Here is a 20,353-nt window from a genome sequence, read left to right as displayed (position 1 = left end):
TATGTCATAAGTATCCGGTATGATCATGAGCCAATGCAATGTTGCTGCCTAGGATCATGAGTCAATGCAGTGCTGCTTCCTATGATCATGAGACAGTGCAATGCTGCTGCCTATCATCATGAGTCAATGCAATGCTGCTGCCTATCATCATGAGTCAATGCAATGCTGCTGCCTATCATCATGAGTCAATGCAGTGCTGCTGCCTATGATCATGAGTCAATGCAATGCTGCTGCCTATGATCATGAGTCAATGCAGTGCTGCTGCCTATCATCATGAGTCAATGCAGTGCTGCTGCCTATCATCACGAGTCAATGCAATGCTGCTGCCTATCATCATGAGTCAATGCAATGCTGCTGCCTATCATCATGAGTCAATGCAGTGCTGCTGCCTATGATCATGAGACAATGCAGTGCTGCTGCCTATCATCATGAGTCAATGCAATGCTGCTGCCTATCATCATGAGTCAATGCAGTGCTGCTGCCTATGATCATGAGACAATGCAGTGCTGCTGCCTATCATCATGAGTCAATGCAGTGCTGCTTCGTATGATCATGAGTCAATGCAGTGCTGCTTCCTATGATCATGAGTCAATGCAGTGCTGCTTCATATGATCATGAGTCAATGCAATGCTGCTGCCTTTGATCATGCAGTGCTGCTTCCTATGATCATGATACAATGCAATGCTGCTTCGTATGATCATGAGTCAATGCAGTGCTGCTTCATATGATCATGAGTCAATGCAATGCTGCTTCCTATGATCATGATACAGTGCAATGCTGCTTCGTATGATCATGAGTCAATACAGTGCTGCTTTCTATGATCATGAGTCAATGCAGTGCTGCTTCCTATGATCATGAGTCAATGCAGTGCTGCTACCTATCATCATGAGTCAATGCAGTGCTGCTGCCTATGATCATGAGTCAATGCAGTGCTGCTTCCTATGATCATGATACAATGCAATGCTGCTTCGTATGATCATGAGTCAATGCAATGCTGCTTCGTATGATCATGAGTCAATGCAGTGCTGCTTCATATGATCATGAGTCAATGCAGTGCTGCTTCCTATGATCATGAGTCAATGCAATGCTGCTGCCTATCATCATGAGTCAATGCAATGCTGCTTCGTATGATCATGAGTCAATGCAGTGCTGCTTCATATGATCATGAGTCAATGCAGTGCTGCTTCCTATGATCATGAGTCAGTGCAATGCTGCTGCCTATCATCATGAGTCAATGCAATGCTGCTGCCTATGATCATGAGTCAATGCAGTGCTGCTGCCTATGATCATGAGTCAATGCAGTGCTGCTTCCTATGATCATGATACAATGCAATGCTGCTTCGTATGATCATGAGTCAATGCAGTGCTGCTTCATATGATCATGAGTCAATGCAATGCTGCTTCGTATGATCATGAGTCAATGCAATGCTGCTTCGTATGATCATGAGTCAATGCAGTGCTGCTTCCTATGATCATGATACAATGCAATGCTGCTTCGTATGATCATGAGTCAATGCAATGCTGCTTCGTATGATCATGAGTCAATGCAGTGCTGCTTCATATGATCATGAGTCAATGCAGTGCTGCTTCCTATGATCATGAGTCAATGCAATTCTGCTACCTATCATCATGAGTCAGTGCAATGCTGCTGCCTATGATCATGAGTCAATGCAATGCTGCTGCCTAAGATCATGAGTCAGTGCAATGCTGCTTCCTATGATCATGAGTCAATACAGTGCTGCTGCCTATCATCATGAGTCAATGCAGTGCTGCTGCCTATGACCATGATGCAATGCTACTTCCTTTGATCATGAGACAATGCATTGCTGCTGCCTTTGATCATGAGACAATGCAGTGCTGCTGCCTAGGATCTTAAGCTCCTTCACGTCCTGCATTCACATTGTCCCAGTGCCAGCCTCTTATCCTTTAACTTTAATTTAGCATTTCTGTTGCTCTCATGTCAATGCATAGTGATGCTCCTTGTTGCTTATGTGTTTAGAAACTGTTGATAAATCTACATCTCCCCTCACTTGTCTTTCTCTCTCGTTTTCTGTTGCATTCTTCACATATATTCCAATCCTCTGCACCAGTGTCACACGGTGAACAGTCTGCTCCCGAATCGGACCAGTAAGCGCACGGTGTTCTTCTACATTCCTTCTGCCCAGTGCTTTGAAACCCAGTTGGGTGGAATTTGCACTTGATAAAGGAATAAACAAAGGAAACCCATCTCTTTATGCTGCCCTCCTCTACCTATGCAATCTTCCTGTGCACTCGCGACCTTCCCTTTCTCATTCTACATTTGAGCCAGGGCCACTAACATGGGATGTTCGAGGCATGTGGGCTGCTGAATTCATATCTGTGCATAGATCGCCGCCTAGTGTTGGGTCCGGATGTTTGCACGTTGTTGTCCTGGAAGAGTCTTCGAAGTATCCTGAGATAGGTGACTCCTCCCCTGGACCACAGTGCGCATGGGCATCCTCTCCATCCTCAGATTGTTTTTTTCCGCCATTGGGTTCGGATGTGCTTATCTTGACTCAAGTTAGGAAAATTTAGTTTAAGGCCAAAAGGCCTTTAGTTTTCGTCGGTACTGTTCCCGCTCGGTATCGACAGCTTACTTGCTAGTTTAGCAAACTTATCAAGTTTTTTCGGATCCGTTTAATCCGACCATCGACCTTACATCGACGATGGAATCGAGGACCCCATTCAAACGGTGTCCTGTTTGCCACGCCAAATATCCACATATCGACGTCCACCCGGTGTGCAACAAATGCCTCTCGCCGGATCACGACGAATCGAAATGTATGGCCTGTGCCCGATTCCGATCCAAGAAGACTCTCCGGAATCGACGGGCAGCGAGATTAGAAGCGCAGCAATCGGCACCGGCCCCGACCAACATCTTCAGCACCGAGGACGAAGATATTGAAAGCGTGGAAGACATAAAGTCCAGCCCTTCTTCCGAACACGATTCCCGATCGGAAGACGCCGATGAAGCGCTTTTTCACAGGGAAGAAGCCGACGATGAGGTAGGAGACTATGATGAGGCCTTTGGGGCCGAAGAAGATAGCTCTGGTGAAGAGCAGGGCCTACCCGTCCAAACGGAGGCTATCAAAGTGCGTCAGTCTACGGCTCCGGTCGAGGGATCGCCTTCGGGCCTTACCCGAGATTAATCCCGCAGTTCTTCGGCCCCGCCTTCTGGCCCGGCCTCGAACATCCAGCGAGAGCCATTATTACCGAAAAAGACTGGTTTCCCTTCAACGAAACCGAAACCAATCGTCGCACCGGTTCAACAGAAACCGAAAGTAAAACTGGCAGTGGTCGGCTCGAAGACCTCCACTCCTTCGACACCAGCCAAAACCATCGGCTCCGAACGCACAAAAAGGGATTTTGGCGCCGAACTCGCTGCGGCGGATGTCGGCACCGACCCGAAAAGGAAGGCCATCGGTACCACCAAAGCGCCTTGGCCCCCGGTTCCGAAGCTATCGGCCCCGACCACCAAGGTTAAAATGGCCGCTCCATCGGAGTCCACTTCGAAGGCAGCGACTACGGTCCAGTCATCGACGCCGTCGACCGCTACTACCTCTCCTCGACTCGATGACCCTGCCTTTGGACTCTTACAGAATCCCTCTAAAGCAGAAACTGCCAGCAGAATCGGAACCGGTTCTATATAAACGCCTGCACACCTCCTATCCAGATCCCCAGTCCTTTTCTCCGATGCCCTCCGACACGGACGCAATGGAGGATTACATGGGTGATGATACCACCTACCCTAGGGATATAGATCCTGAGGAGCAGCAGGACCCAGATCAAGCTTGGGATGACCCTGCAGACCCGGGTGCCACAACAGATACCCAGGACACGCAGCTTTACGGCGCAAAAACATCTCCCACAGAGGACACTGCTGCCTTCAATGCCCTCATTGAACGTGCTGCAGCCAATCATGGAGTGCAACTCCACTCGGACACAGTTGAGGACGATTTCTTGGTGGACACTTTCGCCTCCTCAGAGAGGACTGTCAAGACTCTGCCCATGCTAAAAGGTGTTCTCAAGCCGGCAAAGGACATTTTCAAGGAAACAACCAGGGCACGGATGATAAACCCCAGGATTGAAAAAAAATACAAACCTGCGCCCGGGGACCCTATGTACATTAGAGGTCAGTTACCTCTGGACTCCATGGTGGTTGCTAACGCTCGCAAACGAGCGCACTCGCAAACAACTGGTGATGCTCCTCCCCCGGACAAAGAGTCCAAGGTGCTGGAGACCTCCGGCAAAAGGATTGCAGCCCAAGCAGCAAACATCTGGCGCATTGCCAATACACAGGCACTCCTGGCTCGCTACGATCGTTCACACTATGACACGCTAGAGTCACTACTCCAACATCTACCAGACGAGTACAAAGAGGCAGCGGAGCTCCTCATCAGAGAGGGACAACTTCTTACAAACGCATCCATTAAGTGTGCACTAGATGCTGCCGACACAGCTGCGAGGGCGATAAACACCAGCGTCATGTTACGCCGACACGCTTGGTTAAGAATCTCCGGATTCAAACCTGAGATTCAAAATAACATCCTAAATCAGCCTGTCAACCCCAACTACTTATTCGGACCAGAAGATGACACCACCTTAGAAAAGATCAAAAAGGACACTAACACTGCAAAGTCAATGGGGGCTCTGCAAACGCAGACATTTCGTAGTGGCTCCTTTCGTCGCCCCGGAAATAGGGGAGCGGCTAGAGGACAGGGGTCACAGCAAACATACAATAAAGGGGGCACACAGAGTACCTACGATAAAAACACCAGAGGTGGATATCGTGGCTCCAGCACCAAAGGCAGAGGACGCGGTTACGGCAACACCAGGTCCTCACCCAAGAACAAACAGTGACGCCCTCTCCCTTCCCCCCGACCACATAACACCTGTCGGGGGAAGGCTCCAGCGGTTCCTGTCCACGTGGAATACCATCACCACGGACAGGTGGGTCAGGGATATTATCGAGCACGGTAACTGTCTCAAATTAACCTCCACTCCACCCACAATACCGCCAAAGCACCGTCCTATGTCCGCAGAGCACTTAGCATTATTGCAGCAGGAAGTGCTAAGTATGCTGCAAAAAGGTGCAATAGAGGTCGTGCCCGTCCACCAGCAAGGGACAGGGGTGTACTCTCTGTACTTCTTAATACCAAAGAAGGACGGGTCACTCAGACCTATACTAGACCTGAGACCCCTCAACCACTACATTCTCTCAGAGCATTTCCATATGCTCACCCTACAGCAGGTTCTCCCGCTGCTCAAACAGGGAGACTTCCTAGCCACACTAGACCTCATTGATGTGTACTTCCACATCCCCATACACCCGGCACACAGGAAATATCTCGGGTTCACTATTCAGGGGCAGCACTACCAATTCAAAGTCCTCCCCTTCGGTGTGATGAAAGCACCCAGAGTTTTCACCAAGTGCCTAGCTACAGTGGCTGCACATCTACGGAGACAACACATTCACGTCTACCCTTACCTGGACCACTGGCTTGTTCAGGCAACGTCAGCCCAGCAATGTGCCAACCACATGTCCCTCACCATTCACCTTCTTCACAGTCTGGGATTCTCACTAAATTACCCAAAATCACATCTCCAACCCGCACACGTACGACAGTACCTGGGCGCCACCATAGACACTCTGGCAGCCAAAGAACAGCCAAACTTGGTGAGGATCAACAGCATGCAACTGCTGATAAAGTTCAAACCTCAACACTCCCTTCCAGCGCGAGTGTTCATGCAGTTGATAGGCATGATGGCCTCCTGCATTTTCATAGTCCCACACGCGAGACTACATATGTGCCCGCTTCAGGAGTGCTTGGCACGTCAATGGAATCAGGCTCACGGGCAATTAAAAGACCTAGTGTTGGTGAGCGGTCGGGCATACAACTCTCTGCATTGGTGGAATCCACAAAACCTTTGCAAGGGCCGACCGTTCCAAGAGCCTGTTCCACAAATAATACTGACGGCGGACGCGTCTCTCCAGGGATGGGGAGCTCATGTACTCAATTACACAGTGCAGGGACTATGGACAATACAACAAAAGAAGATGCACATCAACCTTCTAGAACTGATGGCAATCTTCCTGGCAATGAAGGCATTCAAAGTACACTTGTGCAACAAAGTCGTGTTGATCCGGACGGACAACATGACTGCCATGTACTACATACAGAAGCAGGGAGGAACACACTCTCCACAGTTGTCTCATCTGGCTCAGAGCATGTGGAAGTGGGCCATTCAGAGGAACATATTCCTCATGGCGGAACACCTCCCCGGCAAGGACAACCAGATGGCGGATCTGCTCAGCAGACACAGCCACCAGATGCACGAGTGGGAGCTACATCCGTCAGTACTCCAACCGTACTTCCAACAGTGGGGTCATCCAGAGATAGACCTATTCGCCACACACGAAAACGCAAAATGCCAAAGCTTTGCCGCCAGGTTCCCACATCCACAGTCGCAGGGCAATGCGATATGGATGAACTGGTCCGGCAGATTTGCGTACGCTTTTCCCCCAGCGCCATTGATACCGCTGGTGGCAAGCAAACTACGACAGCACTCACTGACACTTATCCTAGTTGCTCCCACATGGGCGCGCCAGCCATGGTACACCACCTTTCTAGAACTTTCCGTGGTGCCGCATCAAAGACTGCGGATCAAACCTGCAATCTTAACGCAGAACCATGCCGCAACAGCTGAACCTGGCAATCTGGCTCCTGAAGTCTTAGAGTTTGGTTACCTAAACCTGCCACCTGACTGTATGGAGATCATTAAGGAGGCCAGGAGACCCACTACCAGAGCTTGCTATGCAGCTAAATGGAAGAGGTTTGTCATCTACTGCAACAACAATGACATTAACCCGCTAGACGCATCCATTCAAAATATAATCTGTTACCTCTTACACCTATACCGATGCAATCTGGCATACACCTCAATACGTATCCATTTGACCGCAATAGCAGCTTATCTCCAAAACAGGCAGCACCTCTCCTTGTTCAGAGTGCCTGCCATCAAAGCTTTCTTGGAGGGACTTAAACGAGTAATTCCCCCAAGACACCCACCAGCACCGGTGTGGAACCTCAACTTGGTCCTCACCCGACTAATGGGTCCACCCTTCGAACCTCTCCACTCATGTGAGATTCAATTCCTCACCTGGAAAGTAGCTTTCCTAGTGACAATCACTTCGTTAAGAAGAGTTAGTGAACTCCAGGCACTAACCATTCAAGAGCCATTCATACAGGTTCACGCGAACAGGGTCGTACTTCGTACCAACCCCAAATTCATGCCTAAAGTAATATCACAGTTCCACATGAATCAAACTATAGAACTGCCTGTTTTCTTTCAAAATCCACAAAATGTAGCAGAGAGAATGCTCCATACACTGGATGTAAAAAGAGCCCTCATGTACTATATAGACAGAACTAAAGTCTTTAGGAAGACAAAACAACTTTTCGTTGCCTTTTCTCCACAACACAAGGGCAACGCCATTTCCAAAGCAGGTATAGCCAGATGGATCGTTAAATGTATTCAAATTTGCTATCAAAAGGCTAAACGCACATTAACGATTCCCCCACGAGCCCATTCAACACGTAAGTTAGGGGCGTCCATGGCTTTCCTGGGAAACATTCCTTTACAGGAAATATGTAGAGCAGCCACATGGTCCACTATACATACATTTACCAAACACTACTGTGTAGATGTACACTCAAAACAGCAGGCAGCCGTAGGACAGGCTGTTCTCAAAACTCTTTTTCAGACCACTGCAGCTGGCACTGGTGGCCGCCGCTAATAGGAGGTACTGCTATGTATTCTATGCACAGATATGAATTCAGCAGCCCACATGCCTCGAACTGAATATGCTACTTACCAGTATGCATCTGTTCTTGGCATGTAGGGCTGCTGAAATTCATATCGCCCACCCTCCTCCCCGGCGCCTGTAGCAGCTGCAGCTCTCAGAATTACTGTATAGCATGGTCATCACTTTCTGTATCTACTCCATCACTGCCACAATGGCAAAAAACAATCTGAGGATGGAGAGGATGCCCATGCGCACTGTGGTCCAGGGGAGGAGTCACCTATCTCAGGATACTTCGAAGACTCTTCCAGGACAACAACGTGCAAACATCCGAACCCAACACTAGGTGGCGATCTATGCACAGATATGAATGTCAGCAGCCCTACATGCCAAGAACAGATGCATACTGGTAAGTAGCATATTCAATTCACTTAGCATATTGTGATAGGTTGATGCATAGCCTTCCCCTTAAATTGTGGCTTGACACCCCCAGCCCGGAGACTGGCCCATTTGGGGGGAAGGGCTGCTCTCGACTTATCCTACGTACAGCTTGCTTGACATCCCTGGATCTTTAATTAACAAGGCAGTGCTCTTTCTATAGCGTAAGACAAATGACAGTGAGATCTCCAGCTCTGCCAGTGGGACAGATACTTCTTGGAGGTGGGCCACCAGCGTTCTGCTCTGCTTATTTTGCCCCTCTTCTTTTTTTCCATCTGACATGTCTTCTTTCCCTCTACAGTGAAGCCCCACATGCAACAAGGCCTGATCTCCGTTGCTGCTCGAACCGTTATCACTCACCTGGTCAACCACTTGGGCCATTATCCGATGAGTGGTGACCCCGCCATGCTCACCAGCCAGATCTGCGAGAACCATGACAACCCCTACAGTGAGAGTGGAGACTTGACCCCTGAACTCTTCCAGAGCCCCAACCTGCAACTCTTTGTTCTCAACGGCACTACCCTCCTCTCTTGCTTGCAGATCCGGGCTGAGGAGCCTGGGCCTGGTGGGGGTCTGGCATCAGGCCTCTCTTCCGCCAACTCCATTGTCAGGATTATCATGCGAGACCTGTCTGGCAAGTACTCTTGGGAGGCAGCCATCTTGTACGGGACGCCCCCTCCAAGTAGTCCTCGGAAGCAGGCCTCTCTCTTGCCAGTGCACAATGAGGTTCCACAGGCTGAGCCGGCAGCCATCGTCAGTTCAGAGGATGTCCCCTCTGTGGACAGTGGAGCCTCCCAGCCAGGGAGAAGAACCCAGGATGTAGTTCCAACATGGGACACGTTGTCTGATGAGGATGATGCACTTGACGTCCTTCTCCAATATGTGGGCACCACTGGGCCAGAGTGTCTGCAAAGAACTGGGGTCCCCTTAAATGTGCCTGCTCCTCCGCCGGCTTGCCTTTCAGAAAAGCTGGAAAATGACGTTATCAACGCAATTCTAAAGCAGGATGCGGAAGAGAGAGATTTTGTGGAAAAGCGCTCTTGGGACCTGATTATGAGAGCGATGGAACAGGAGGAGCCGGTGCCACAGAAGCCACAGTCAGCCTTCTACTACTCCCGACTACTGCTCAGCATCTTGGGAATGAACTCCTGGGACAAGAGGTGAGGCTTAGGAGAGGGGATGTGCAGGTCAGAGGTGAGGATTGTTGGAGAGATTCTGCATCCTGGGGCAGGGATGAGGATCTGTAAGCTTTGACATCCTAGGGACAGCGGGGAGGAATTTATTGTGGTGTCCATGGTGAGGAATGTGGGGAGACTTTAACACCCTGGGTGTTGATTCTGAGGGTGGTGGTGGGGAGCGTGGGAGATCATCTACATCCTAGGGTTAGAGGTGTGAGGAATGTGGCAGAGCTTCTACGTCCTGTGGTCATAGGTGAGGTTTGGGAGAGCTGCACCGAGGCGTGGGTTCTGACCTGGTTGGTGAGAAGTATGGAAGAGCTTCGACATCCTGTGGTCAATCAATCAATCAATCAATCAATCAATCATAGCATTTGTATGGCGTGCTACTCACCCGGAGGGTCTCAAGGCGCTGGGGGAGAGGGGTCCGCTACTGCTCGAAGAGCCAGGTCTTGAGTTGCTTCCTGAAGGGGAGATGGTCCTGGGTCAGCCGAAGGTGGGTGGGGAGGGAGTTCCACGTCTTGGCTGCCAGGTAGGAGAAGGATCTTCCTCCGGCGGTGGCTCTGCGGATGCGTGGTACGGCTGCGAGGGCGAGGCTGGTTGATCGTAGCTGGCGGGTGGGCGTGTAGAAGGTCAGGCGGTTGTTGAGGTACATGGGGCCCAGGTCGTGGAGAGCTTTGTGTGCGTGGGTGAGGAGCCTGAACGTGATCCTCTTGCTGACCGGGAGCCAGTGCAGGTCTCTCAGGTGGCCGGAGATGTGGCTGTGTCGAGGGATGTCCAGGACGAGTCGTGCGGAGGCGTTCTGGATACGTTGGAGTTTTTTCTGAAGTTTGGCTGTGGTTCCGGCGTAGAGGGTGTTCCCGTAGTCCAGTCGGCTTGTGACTAGTGCCTGGGTGACCGTCCTCCTGGTTTCGGTGGGGATCCATCGGAAGATCTTACGGAGCATGCGCAGGGTGTTGAAGCATGATGATGAGACGGCGTTGACTTGTCTGGTCATCGAGAGGGAGGAGTCCAGGATGAAGCCCAGGTTGCGTGCGTGGTCTGTTGGCTCGGGAGTGGTGCCCAGGGCAGGGGGCCACCAGGATTCGTCCCAGGCGGATGGCGATGATCCCAGGATGAGGACTTCCATCTTGTCTGAGTTCAGTTTCAGGCGGCTGTTCTTCATCCATTCGGCGACGTCTTTCATCCCTTCCTGGAGGCTGGTTTTGGCAGTGGCGGGGTCGTTGGTGAGGGAGAGGATCAGCTGGGTGTCGTCAGCATAGGAGATGATGTTGAGGTTGTGTTGGCGTGCGATGGCTGCGAGGGGGCTCATGTAGATGTTGAAGAGGGTCGGGCTGAGTGATGATCCTAGTGGTACGCCGCAGATGACTTCGGTGGCGTCGGATCTGAACGGGGGGAGGCGGACTCTCTGAGTTCTTCCGGCGAGGAACGAGATGATCCACTTCAGTGCCTTCTCTTGGATCCCGATGTTGCTGAGGCGCTGTACTAAGGTGTGGTGGCAGACAGTGTCGAACGCTGCAGAGAGGTCCAGGAGGATGAGGGCCGCTGTTTCGCCGTTGTTGAGCAGGGATCTGATGTCATCGGTGGCTGCGATCAGTGCGGTCTCGGTGCTGTGGTTTGCTCGAAAGCCGGACTGCGAGGGGCCGAGGGATCCGTTCATCTCGAGGAAGGCGGCGAGCTGTCTGTTGACGGTCTTCTCGATGACTTTGGCAGGAAAGGGGAGGAGCGAGATGGGGCGGAAGTTTTTGAGGTCGGTGGGGTCCGCTGTTGGTTTCTTCAGGAGGGCGCTGAGCTCTGCGTGCTTCCAGCTCTCCGGGAAGGTGGCGGTGTGGAAGGAGGTGTTGATGATGTCCCGAAGTTGGGGTGCGATGATGGAGTCGGCCTTGTTGAAGACGTGGTGGGGGCAGGGGTCAGTTGGAGATCCGGAGTGGATGGTGTTCATCGTGCGGGTGGTGTCTTTGGTGCTGACCGGGGTCCAGGCGCAGAGGGTGGTGGTGGGAGGCGTTGGTTCGGCGGTTGGGTGCGTGGTTGGTGCGCCAAAGCTGTTGTGTATGTCTGTGATCTTGCGGTGGAAGAACAAGGCGAGTGAGTCGCAGAGGTCTTGTGAAGGAGTGATGTCGTCGTTTCCGGCGCTGGGGTTGGAGAGCTCTTTGACGATGCTGAAGAGCTCCTTGCTGTTCTGGGCGTTGTTGTCCAGTCTTTCTTTAAATGCTGTCTTCTTGGTGGTGCGGATCAGCTGGTGGTGCTTGCGGGTGGCGTGCTTGAGGGCGGTCATGTTGTCTGTGGTCTGGTCGTGGCGCCAGGCCTTCTCGAGGGTGCGGCAGTTCTTCTTGGAGTCCTTGAGTTCGTCGGTGAACCAGGGGGCCTTCTTGTTGCCGGGTCTGCTGGGATGTTTCTTCAGTGGTGCAAGGTCGTCGGCGCAGGCGGTCAGCCACTGTGTGAGGTTGCTGGCTGCTTCGTTGGGGTCCGTTGTGCTGGCGGGTGGGTTCTGGCTGAGGGAGGTGGTGAGCTGCTCGGTGGTGATCTTGCTCCAGCTCTGGCGAGGAACCTGTTGCGGGTGGTGGTGGGTCTTCTGAAGCTGAAGTGGACGCAGCTGTGGTCCGTCCAGTGGTGTTCGGTGGAGTGACTGAAGTAGACGTGTTTGCTGGAAGAGAAGACGGGGTCAAGCGAGTGGCTGGCGTATTGGGTGGGGGTGTTGACCAGTTGCTTGAGTCCGAGGTTGTCCAGCAGGGTGGTGGTGTTGTTGTCGTTGTTGTTCTCCAGGTGGAAGTTGAGGTCCCCTAGGAGGATGTAGTCAGCGGAGGGGAGGGCGTGTGGGCTGATGAAGTCTGCGATGTCTTTGCTGAATTGTGTGCGTGGTCCCGGGAGTCTGTAGATGAGGGTGCCTCTGAGGGTGGTCTTTGGGTCGGTGTGTATCTGGAAGTGGAGGTGCTCGGCGGCTGTGAGGGTGTCGTCGGAGTTGGTCGTGATGTGGATGGTGTTCTTGTGTACGATGGCGATGCCTCCTCCGGTCTGGTTGACGCGGTCCCTCCGGGTGATCTTGTATCCATCCGGGATGGCTATGGCGATGTCCGGCGCTGAGGAGGCGTTCATCCAGGTTTCCGTGAGGAAGGCGACGTCTGGTGATGTTGTGTCAAGGAGGTTCCAGAGTTCGGCGGTGTGTCTGTGGACGGAGCGGGTGTTGAGCAGGATGCACTTGAGGTGGTTGTTGCTGGAGTTCAGCTTGGCGGGTGCGGTGCAGGTCCGGAGGCAAGAGAACTTGCTGGTTTGGCAGGTGAAGGGTCCGTGGGCGCGTTTCGGGGTGGCTCGGTAGCAGGCGGGGTCCCGTCCGGTGTTGAGTGCGTAGAGGGTGGCGGTGTCGTAAGTCCGTCGTGTGGGCTGGTATCCACGGGGGCCAGGGGTCCTGGCGCTGGGCGCGGTCCAGGCGCGTACGGGCGTAGACGGGCTTGCCTTTGGCGCGCCTTCGGAGCGCAATCGGCGCGCCCGCTGCGCGTGCTCTCTGCGCGTGCGTGTGGACTCCGCCATAAATGGCGAAGTGGGAGGGAGGAGCAGCTGGGAGGCGGGAGCGGGGCGGCGAATGTGTGTACAGAAGAAAAAGGGGGCGGGGCCGCAAGGGAGCAGCGGCGGGGAGTGGGTGACAAGAGAGCGGGAAAAACGGGCGAGGGGGCTGGGCTAAAAACGGGCAGACAGCGGGCACAGAGACAGGCAAAATACAACAACCAAGAACACAGTACAGAGTACAATACGTACAATACGTAGCAAAATCACAATACTTAGCGGGGGCGGCGGCAAGAACACGGGAGGAAACCGGCTCGGGAGGGAACACAAGCTCAGCTGCAGGTAGCGGTGAACTTGAGGCAGCAGCGGTGGGGGCTGGCACACTCACGGGGAGTCGCGCAGTGTGTGGAGCGACCGGCCCTGAAGCAGGGACAAGGGTCACAGGTGAGGTTTGGGAGAGCTGCACCGAGGCGTGGGTTCTGACCTTGTTGGTGAGAAGATGGAAGAGCTTCGACATCCTGGATCGAGAAATTAAAACCCTGGGCGTGGGTTCTGAACTCAGTGCTGAGGAATGTGTGAAAGCGTCAACAACTGCGGTTGGGTTCTGAGGACAGAGGCGGGGAATGTGTGAGAAGGTCAACAGTAATATACAAAAAAAACTCCTCTCTGACCTATATTCCTTTTGTCCAAGATTTAATCAATGCATGGGTTAACCAATAATTATAGGCCTAAATACTTTACATATTAAATCATTATTACAAAGACTTTGTTTTTTTATAAAAATATATTCTTTTTATTCATTTCACAATGTCATTTTTGTTATACATCAATCTTCATTATTTTCTAACATAAGATAAATCATTTTCTATTCAAGTAATCATATACACAAGTTTTTTCGGAGTTTGTATGAAATCTGTAAGACATCAAACCCCTACTCAGCCAATGACTAATCAACGTTCAAGACCACACTCGTAACTCAAATACACTCTCATTCATACAACACACTTATACTTTGTGGGTATAGGGAGTATCAGAATATCAAGACATCTCCAGTAATTGGTTATGATGGAAATAACCTAGATAGGTCTGGGCGCACGTGGTCTACGCGCGTTTCGGTGGAAAGACAAGAAATTAACCACCTTCATCAGGACCTCGCCCAACTAGGGTACAGTGTCGTCAGACTTGTACAGAGTAGGGATACTCTTAAAGATCAGATAGAAATTTTGTTCTTCAGATTTCAACTGGAACAATATGGCATGTGGCGTCTGTTATGACCAGGGCAGACGCGATTTCTAATGGGTACGTACGACTTGATTTCACTAATCTGACACTATGTCGAGGAGAAAGACAACAGTATGCTATGCATCATGGCATTTGGAATGTGGACTGAGTCCTCGAGTACTTAGACAGGTAAAATATCCCTGGTTCAAATTAGATGGATGTGCGGCAATTAATGGATTTTCTTAGATGTGCGCAGGAAAGGGCCTCCACTTATTTAGGTCAATTCTTCTCTTCTGGATCAACAAATGTCTCTCCTGGATCAACAAACGTCGGACTCTTTGAGACGCTGCGAGAGACGCTGTCTGCAGTGATGGAGCAGCAAGAATCTTTTGTGGGACAGGCCCTTCACAGACCCAGTTCCACAGGTGACCATCACTATGGACCCATCACTCGTGGCTGGGGAGCGCATCTTAACAACATGACTGTCCAGGGTCTGCACCCACCTCATCAACCGGGTCTCCACATCAACCATCTGAATTTATAGCCATTCACCTAGCCCTCAAAGCCTTTCTCCAGGTCATTCAATGAAAAGTGGTAAGAACCAACCACATGAACGCCATGTATTATTTACCAAAAGCAAGGCGGCACACACGTCACTCAGTTGTCAGCACAAGCACAAAAAGCTTGGTGTTGGTTAGCCCATCACCAAGTACAACTCCTGGCGAAGTACCATCCCCCCGAAGGTGGACAGCAACTTTGCAGTCCTGCTCAGCAGCACACAGCAACACGTCCACAAGTAGGAACTCCACCTTCAAGTCCTACTGCCTTACTTTCGTCGATGGGGCATCCAAACATAGACCTGTGTGTCATCTGCAAAAATGCAAAATGCCAAGTTTTCACCTTTAGGTTACCACAGTCCAGTCCAAGGGCTATACTCTGTGGATGAACTGGTCAGGGATCTTTGCATTTGCTTTTCCTCCTTTCCCACTTCTAATGTACATGATGAGGAAACTGACAAACATGGCCCATGCAACCATAGTTCTCCACACTTCTAGAGATGTCCTTCGTCCCACAGGAGAAGCTCCTCAAATGGCTGGACTTTCTTGCACATAATCAGGGCAGGGTCAGACACCTCGCCGCCTTCCTCGAGACGAACGGATCCCTCGACCCATCGCAATCCGGATTCAGAGCCAACCACAGCACCGAGACCGCCCTCATCGCAGCCACCGACGACATCCGAGCCCTGCTCGACAAAGGTGAAACAGCGGCACTCATCCTCCTTGACCTCTCCGCAGCATTTGACACTGTCTGCCACCGCACCCTAGTCCAACGCCTCAACGACACCGGCATCCAGGGGATTGCTCTGGAATGGATCATCTCATACCTCTCCGGCAGAACACAGAGAGTACGCCTCCCTCCGTTCCGCTCTGAGGCCACCGAAGTCATCTTGCGGCGTCCCGCAAGGATCATCGCTCAGCCCCACTCTCTTCAACATCTACATGAAGCCCCTCGCTGCCATCGCACGCCAACACAACCTCAACATCATTTCCTACGCCGATGTCACCCAGCTGATTCTCTCCCTCACCAGAGACCCCGACACCGCCAAAGCCGACCTACACGAAGGGATGAAAGATGTCGCCGAATGGATGAACATCAGCCGCCTGAAGTTGAACACGGACAAGACAGAAGTCCTCATCCTGGGACCGTCGCCCTCCGCATGGGACGACTCCTGGAGGCCCCCGGCCCTGGGCACCGCACCCAAGCCAACGGACCACGCACGCAACTTGGGCGTCATCCTGGACTCCTCCCTATCGGTGACCAGACAAGTCAACGCCGTCTCCTCATCTTGCTTCCACAACCTCCGCATGCTCCGCAAGATCTTCAGATGGATCCCGACCCAGACCAGGAAGACTGTCACCCAGGCCCTCGTCACCAGCAGACTAGACTACGGAAACACCCTCTACGCTGGTACAACAGCCAAGCTTCAGAAAAGACTTCAGCGTATCCAGAACGCCTCCGCCCGTCTCATCCTGGACGCCCCCCGACGCAGCCACATCTCGAGCCACCTGAGAGACCTGCACTGGCTCCCTGTCAACAAGAAGATCACGTTCAGACTCCTCACCCACGCACACAAATCCCTCCACGACCTGGGCCCAAGGTACCTCAACGACCGCCTGACCTTCTACACGCCCACCCGACAGCTATGATCCGCGAACCTCGCCCTCGCCGTCGTCCCTCGCATCCAGAGAGCCACCGCCGGAGGAAGATCCTTCTCCTACCTGGCGGCTAAGACATGGAACTCCCTGCCCGTCCACCTGCGGCTGACCCAGGACCACCTCGCCTTCAGGAAACAGCTCAAGACCTGGCTGTTAGAGCAGTAGCAGACCCCCTCCCCCAAGCGCCTTGAGACCCTTCCGGGTGAGTAGTGCGCGATATAAATTCCATGATTGATTGATTGATTGACCCCAGGCATCTCATCCTAACGATAAGACGCTTGAGGCCCTATAGATTGGCTAGCTTAGCTTACCTCAAGAACATGTTAAAGGAAGCCCGAAGACCTACAACCCGCACTTGCTATGCTGTTCAGTGGAAATGGTTTGTTTGCTACTGTACCCCGAGACACACAAACCCTGTACAGTAGAAGACCTAATTTGCTCCCTCCAAAACCTTCAAAAGTCAGGATTAGCGTGCATCACCATTCGGCTGCATCTAGCTGCTGTTGCCACATACATGCAGAACATGGAACACACTCACTCTTCAAGATCCCTGTTCACAAGGCCTTTATGGAGGGCCTTAAACATGTCATTTCACCTACTGTGCAATCTGCCCCAGTCTGGATTCTGAATATTGCCCTCACCGGACTCATGGGACTCCCTTTGAATCACTCTTTCTTGCCCTTTGCAGTCTTTCTCCTGGAAGGTCGCTTTTAACATCCCTTAGGCGTATTAGTGATCTTTAGGCCCTCATGTTACAGAAACCTTTCTTCCAGGTCCATACTGACTGGGTGGTTCTTAGGCGTAACCTCAAGTTCTACCTAAAGTGTTCTCACCATTCCACCTTAACCAAACAATTGAGCTCCTGGTCTTCTTTCCTTGGCCAGGCTCTGTAGCTGAAAGAACACTCAACACGCTTAATGTCAAGCGTGCTCTCATGTTTAGACAGGAACAAATCTTTCTGTAAGACTCAAAAGCTTGTTATTGCCTTTGCACCTTCACCTTCAAGCTCCTCACACATGCCTAAAAAACCCTCCATGACGCCGGACCAGCCTACCTGAACCACCGTCTCACATTCCAAACACCCACCAGACACCATCGCTCTGCCCAACTGGCCCTTGCCTCCGTCCCTCGGATCCGCAAGACCAGGACCGAAAGAAGATGCTTTTTCTACCTTGCCGCCAGAACCTGGAACACCTTGTCTCTCCACCTCAGGCTATTCCCGTCACTGACCCAATTCTGGAAGGATTTCAAGACCTTGCTCTTCGACTGAACCTCAGTGCCCGGTCGAACCTCCAGACCACCCCCACACACAGCGCCTTGAGAAACTCACAGGTGAGTAATCACACTTAACAAATACTGATTGATTGATTGTACAGCCTGATAAAGGACATCCCATATCTAAGGCAGATATTGCCTGGTGAATTGTTAAATGCATCCAGACCAGTTCACTTAAGCCAAAAGGGTCCTACGTACCTGCCCCAGACCGTACTCCACCCGCAAGCAGGGCCCACAATGTTTTTTTTTTGGTATCTGTAAAGATGCCACATGGTCCACTCCACACATCTTCACAAAGCATTATTGTGTGGATAATCTGATAGACATCTAGCCGCAGATTATCCCCAGGTGCCAGACTGGATCCTGAAACTTTTCCACAGCAGTACGTCTATGCGTCGGTAGAGGGTGTTAAGGGACTCCGTAGAGACAGTGTGCCTTCTTTCTGCATGTTTTCGAGTCCTGTGGACTACAATGTCGACCCCGCACCCTCAGTCTATTTGCATGTGGTTTCTGGGCATGCGCGTGACTTCAAAGGGTGCAGCTCATGTCCTCAGCTTCGGTTGTCGGCGTTGCAGAAGTGCCGCATTATACTGTTAGCGGTGCGTTGGTCGAAGGTCCCTCGCCGGTCGCGGTCTTGGACCACTCGAGTTGCAGCTCTCTAATTCCTCCGTCGTCGCTGTCGACTGGTAAGTCACGATGTAGATGGTCAGAGTCGCAGTCTTCCACGACTTTACCACGTATGTGTGGTGTTTCTGGCACGCCTCCAGTCCAGTAGTGGACTCAGAGCGAGTCTTCCCCAAGCCTTCCAGTATTCCCCAAAGCCGAGGTGACTCTGGATCAAATGAGGGAATACTATCGCTCACTTCATGATATTTTTGGTTCTCTGCCTCTTTCTGGTGTGTGTCTCGGCCTCAAGGTGCCCAGAGAAGCCTTGACTGACTCCAAGCCAGTGGAACCTCCCTCAGTGTCAGTGAGGCCCTCTGGATCCGAGATCGAATCCATATCGGCTCTGGTGCACAGCCTTTCGTGTTTCTGTTCTGCGACACCATTGTTGGAGCAGACATTGGTGGCGATCGCCGCTACTATCTCTCTCCTCCCCGACGCGGAGGTGTCACCTCTTTGACGTCGGGTACGGCATCAGCAGAACAGTTCTTTTCAGGCCTCCTTCCTCTGCCTTCAGAAGAGCCCCTTGCTATTTTCCCCTGGGGAGACAAGTATTTTGGTGCTGTCTGTGAAGACATAAGTGACACAACTCAGCCTCCACTGGAGTTTCATTGGTTGGCTGACCTTGGTGAAACTAGTGGCCTTGACTCTTTCCCATCCTCTGACCTGTTTTCTCCTCCAAGCCTCACTTCTGAGGCTAGCTCTGTTTTTGCTGAGCTTTTGCAGAGGGTTGCTGTGGTTCTGGAGCTGCAGCTCCCTTCCGTAGACGTGCCATTCATACCCTAATTGGGGTGCTTCATCCGGTCCATATCCGGGCTGAGCCTGTGCTCCCCTTCAGGGAAGCCCTCTTTAATATTCTGTTGGGTTGTTGACCTAAACCCGTTTCAAGGGCCTCCGTGGACAGGTCCATAGCTCATAGGCAACATCCTGCCCCTGGAGACCAGCTCAACCTCTTCTAACAGCTTACTTAGTACAGATTTGTGGTTAAGGCTGCTACAGGCTCCCCCGACAACAGTGTCGTGCCTGACGTCCCTCCAGACAGGTAGTCTTAAAGTCTAGATGCTCTTGGTCAATATATCTTTTCTGCCACCAGCTTTGCTTTGCTGTCCTTTACTACAGCTTGTTTTCGGCCCACACCTTCTCCCCTCCGTCCCTGATGATACCTGCAACACTTTTGCTCAGCTGCTCCAGGATGGCCGTCAGCCAGTTAAATTTCTGATTTGCTGTGGCTTGGATACCACGAACTGTCGGGCGAGCCATGGCTCGTCAGTAGCTCTTCGCCGGCGTGCCTGGCTACCCACCTCTGGTTTTTCAGAGGCTTTTCAATTCTCCTTGGTGGATATGCCTTTCGTTGGTCAACATCTGTTTGGTGCTCAAGCTCACTCCGATTTACACCATTTTCGGGATAGTCGGGTGGATTTGAAATCTTAAACCCTGCTTGCTATACCGTCCGTTCCTCTTTTTCCCCTGTACTGAGCTTATATGGGGTATGGTCACCTGGTTTTTCTTTTACAGGGGAGCCGTTTTGGGATGGTGCCATTGGAATTTTATTTCACACTTCACCTATGAGTGACACCTGGTGAGGTGCTCCTGCGTCCTGCAGGTATTTTTTTTTTATTGCTTCCTGACCTGTGAATGACTAGTTATGGTCCCCTTTATTGGGGGGCATTTTGTTTTATGGCCTATTGGCTTCCACGCCTGTTGATGCAAGGTGTTCATTTTTTTACTAGCCAGATTCTGTGGTGGTATTCTACTTGTTTTGTGTGAATACACTGTGGCTTTGTTCCCTGTCTTCCAGGGTACTTCGGTATGCCTTACGCCATTCCTTCATACGTTTCTGGCACTTTGGTATCTCTTATAGGGGACGTCACATTGTGTGCTTGTGAGGATGGTGCATGGAGTTTCTCATTGCTCTTGTCCTTACACTTTATCTGGTGCCCTTCTTTCCTAGCAGACGCAAGGAACTAGGGCATACTTCATGACCCAGGGTACTTGGTCATCTCCTGCCCTAGGTTATGTTTGTTCTTACTACTTTTCTCTCCGGC

General features: G+C 51.7%; 1 protein-coding gene across 9 annotated transcripts in view; it reads left to right on the top strand.

Moving 5' to 3' along the window:
• The window catches only part of RALGAPA1 (Ral GTPase activating protein catalytic subunit alpha 1), a 717,351-nt gene that overhangs the window by 443,930 nt on the left and 253,068 nt on the right, over window positions 1–20,353 (top strand). For all 9 annotated transcript variants that reach the window (XM_085627452.1, XM_085627453.1, XM_085627449.1 and 6 more), the window contains one exon: window positions 8,562–9,420. In XM_085627452.1, the coding sequence (XP_085483578.1) occupies window positions 8,562–9,420 (859 nt within the window). The remainder of the gene's footprint in view (window positions 1–8,561; window positions 9,421–20,353) is intronic.

Source organism: Triturus cristatus, chromosome 9 (genome assembly GCF_964204655.1).
Source record: "Triturus cristatus chromosome 9, aTriCri1.1, whole genome shotgun sequence".
In the NCBI taxonomy this organism is placed as follows: domain Eukaryota; kingdom Metazoa; phylum Chordata; class Amphibia; order Caudata; family Salamandridae; genus Triturus; species Triturus cristatus.
This window is presented reverse-complemented; position numbering and strand designations above follow the sequence as displayed.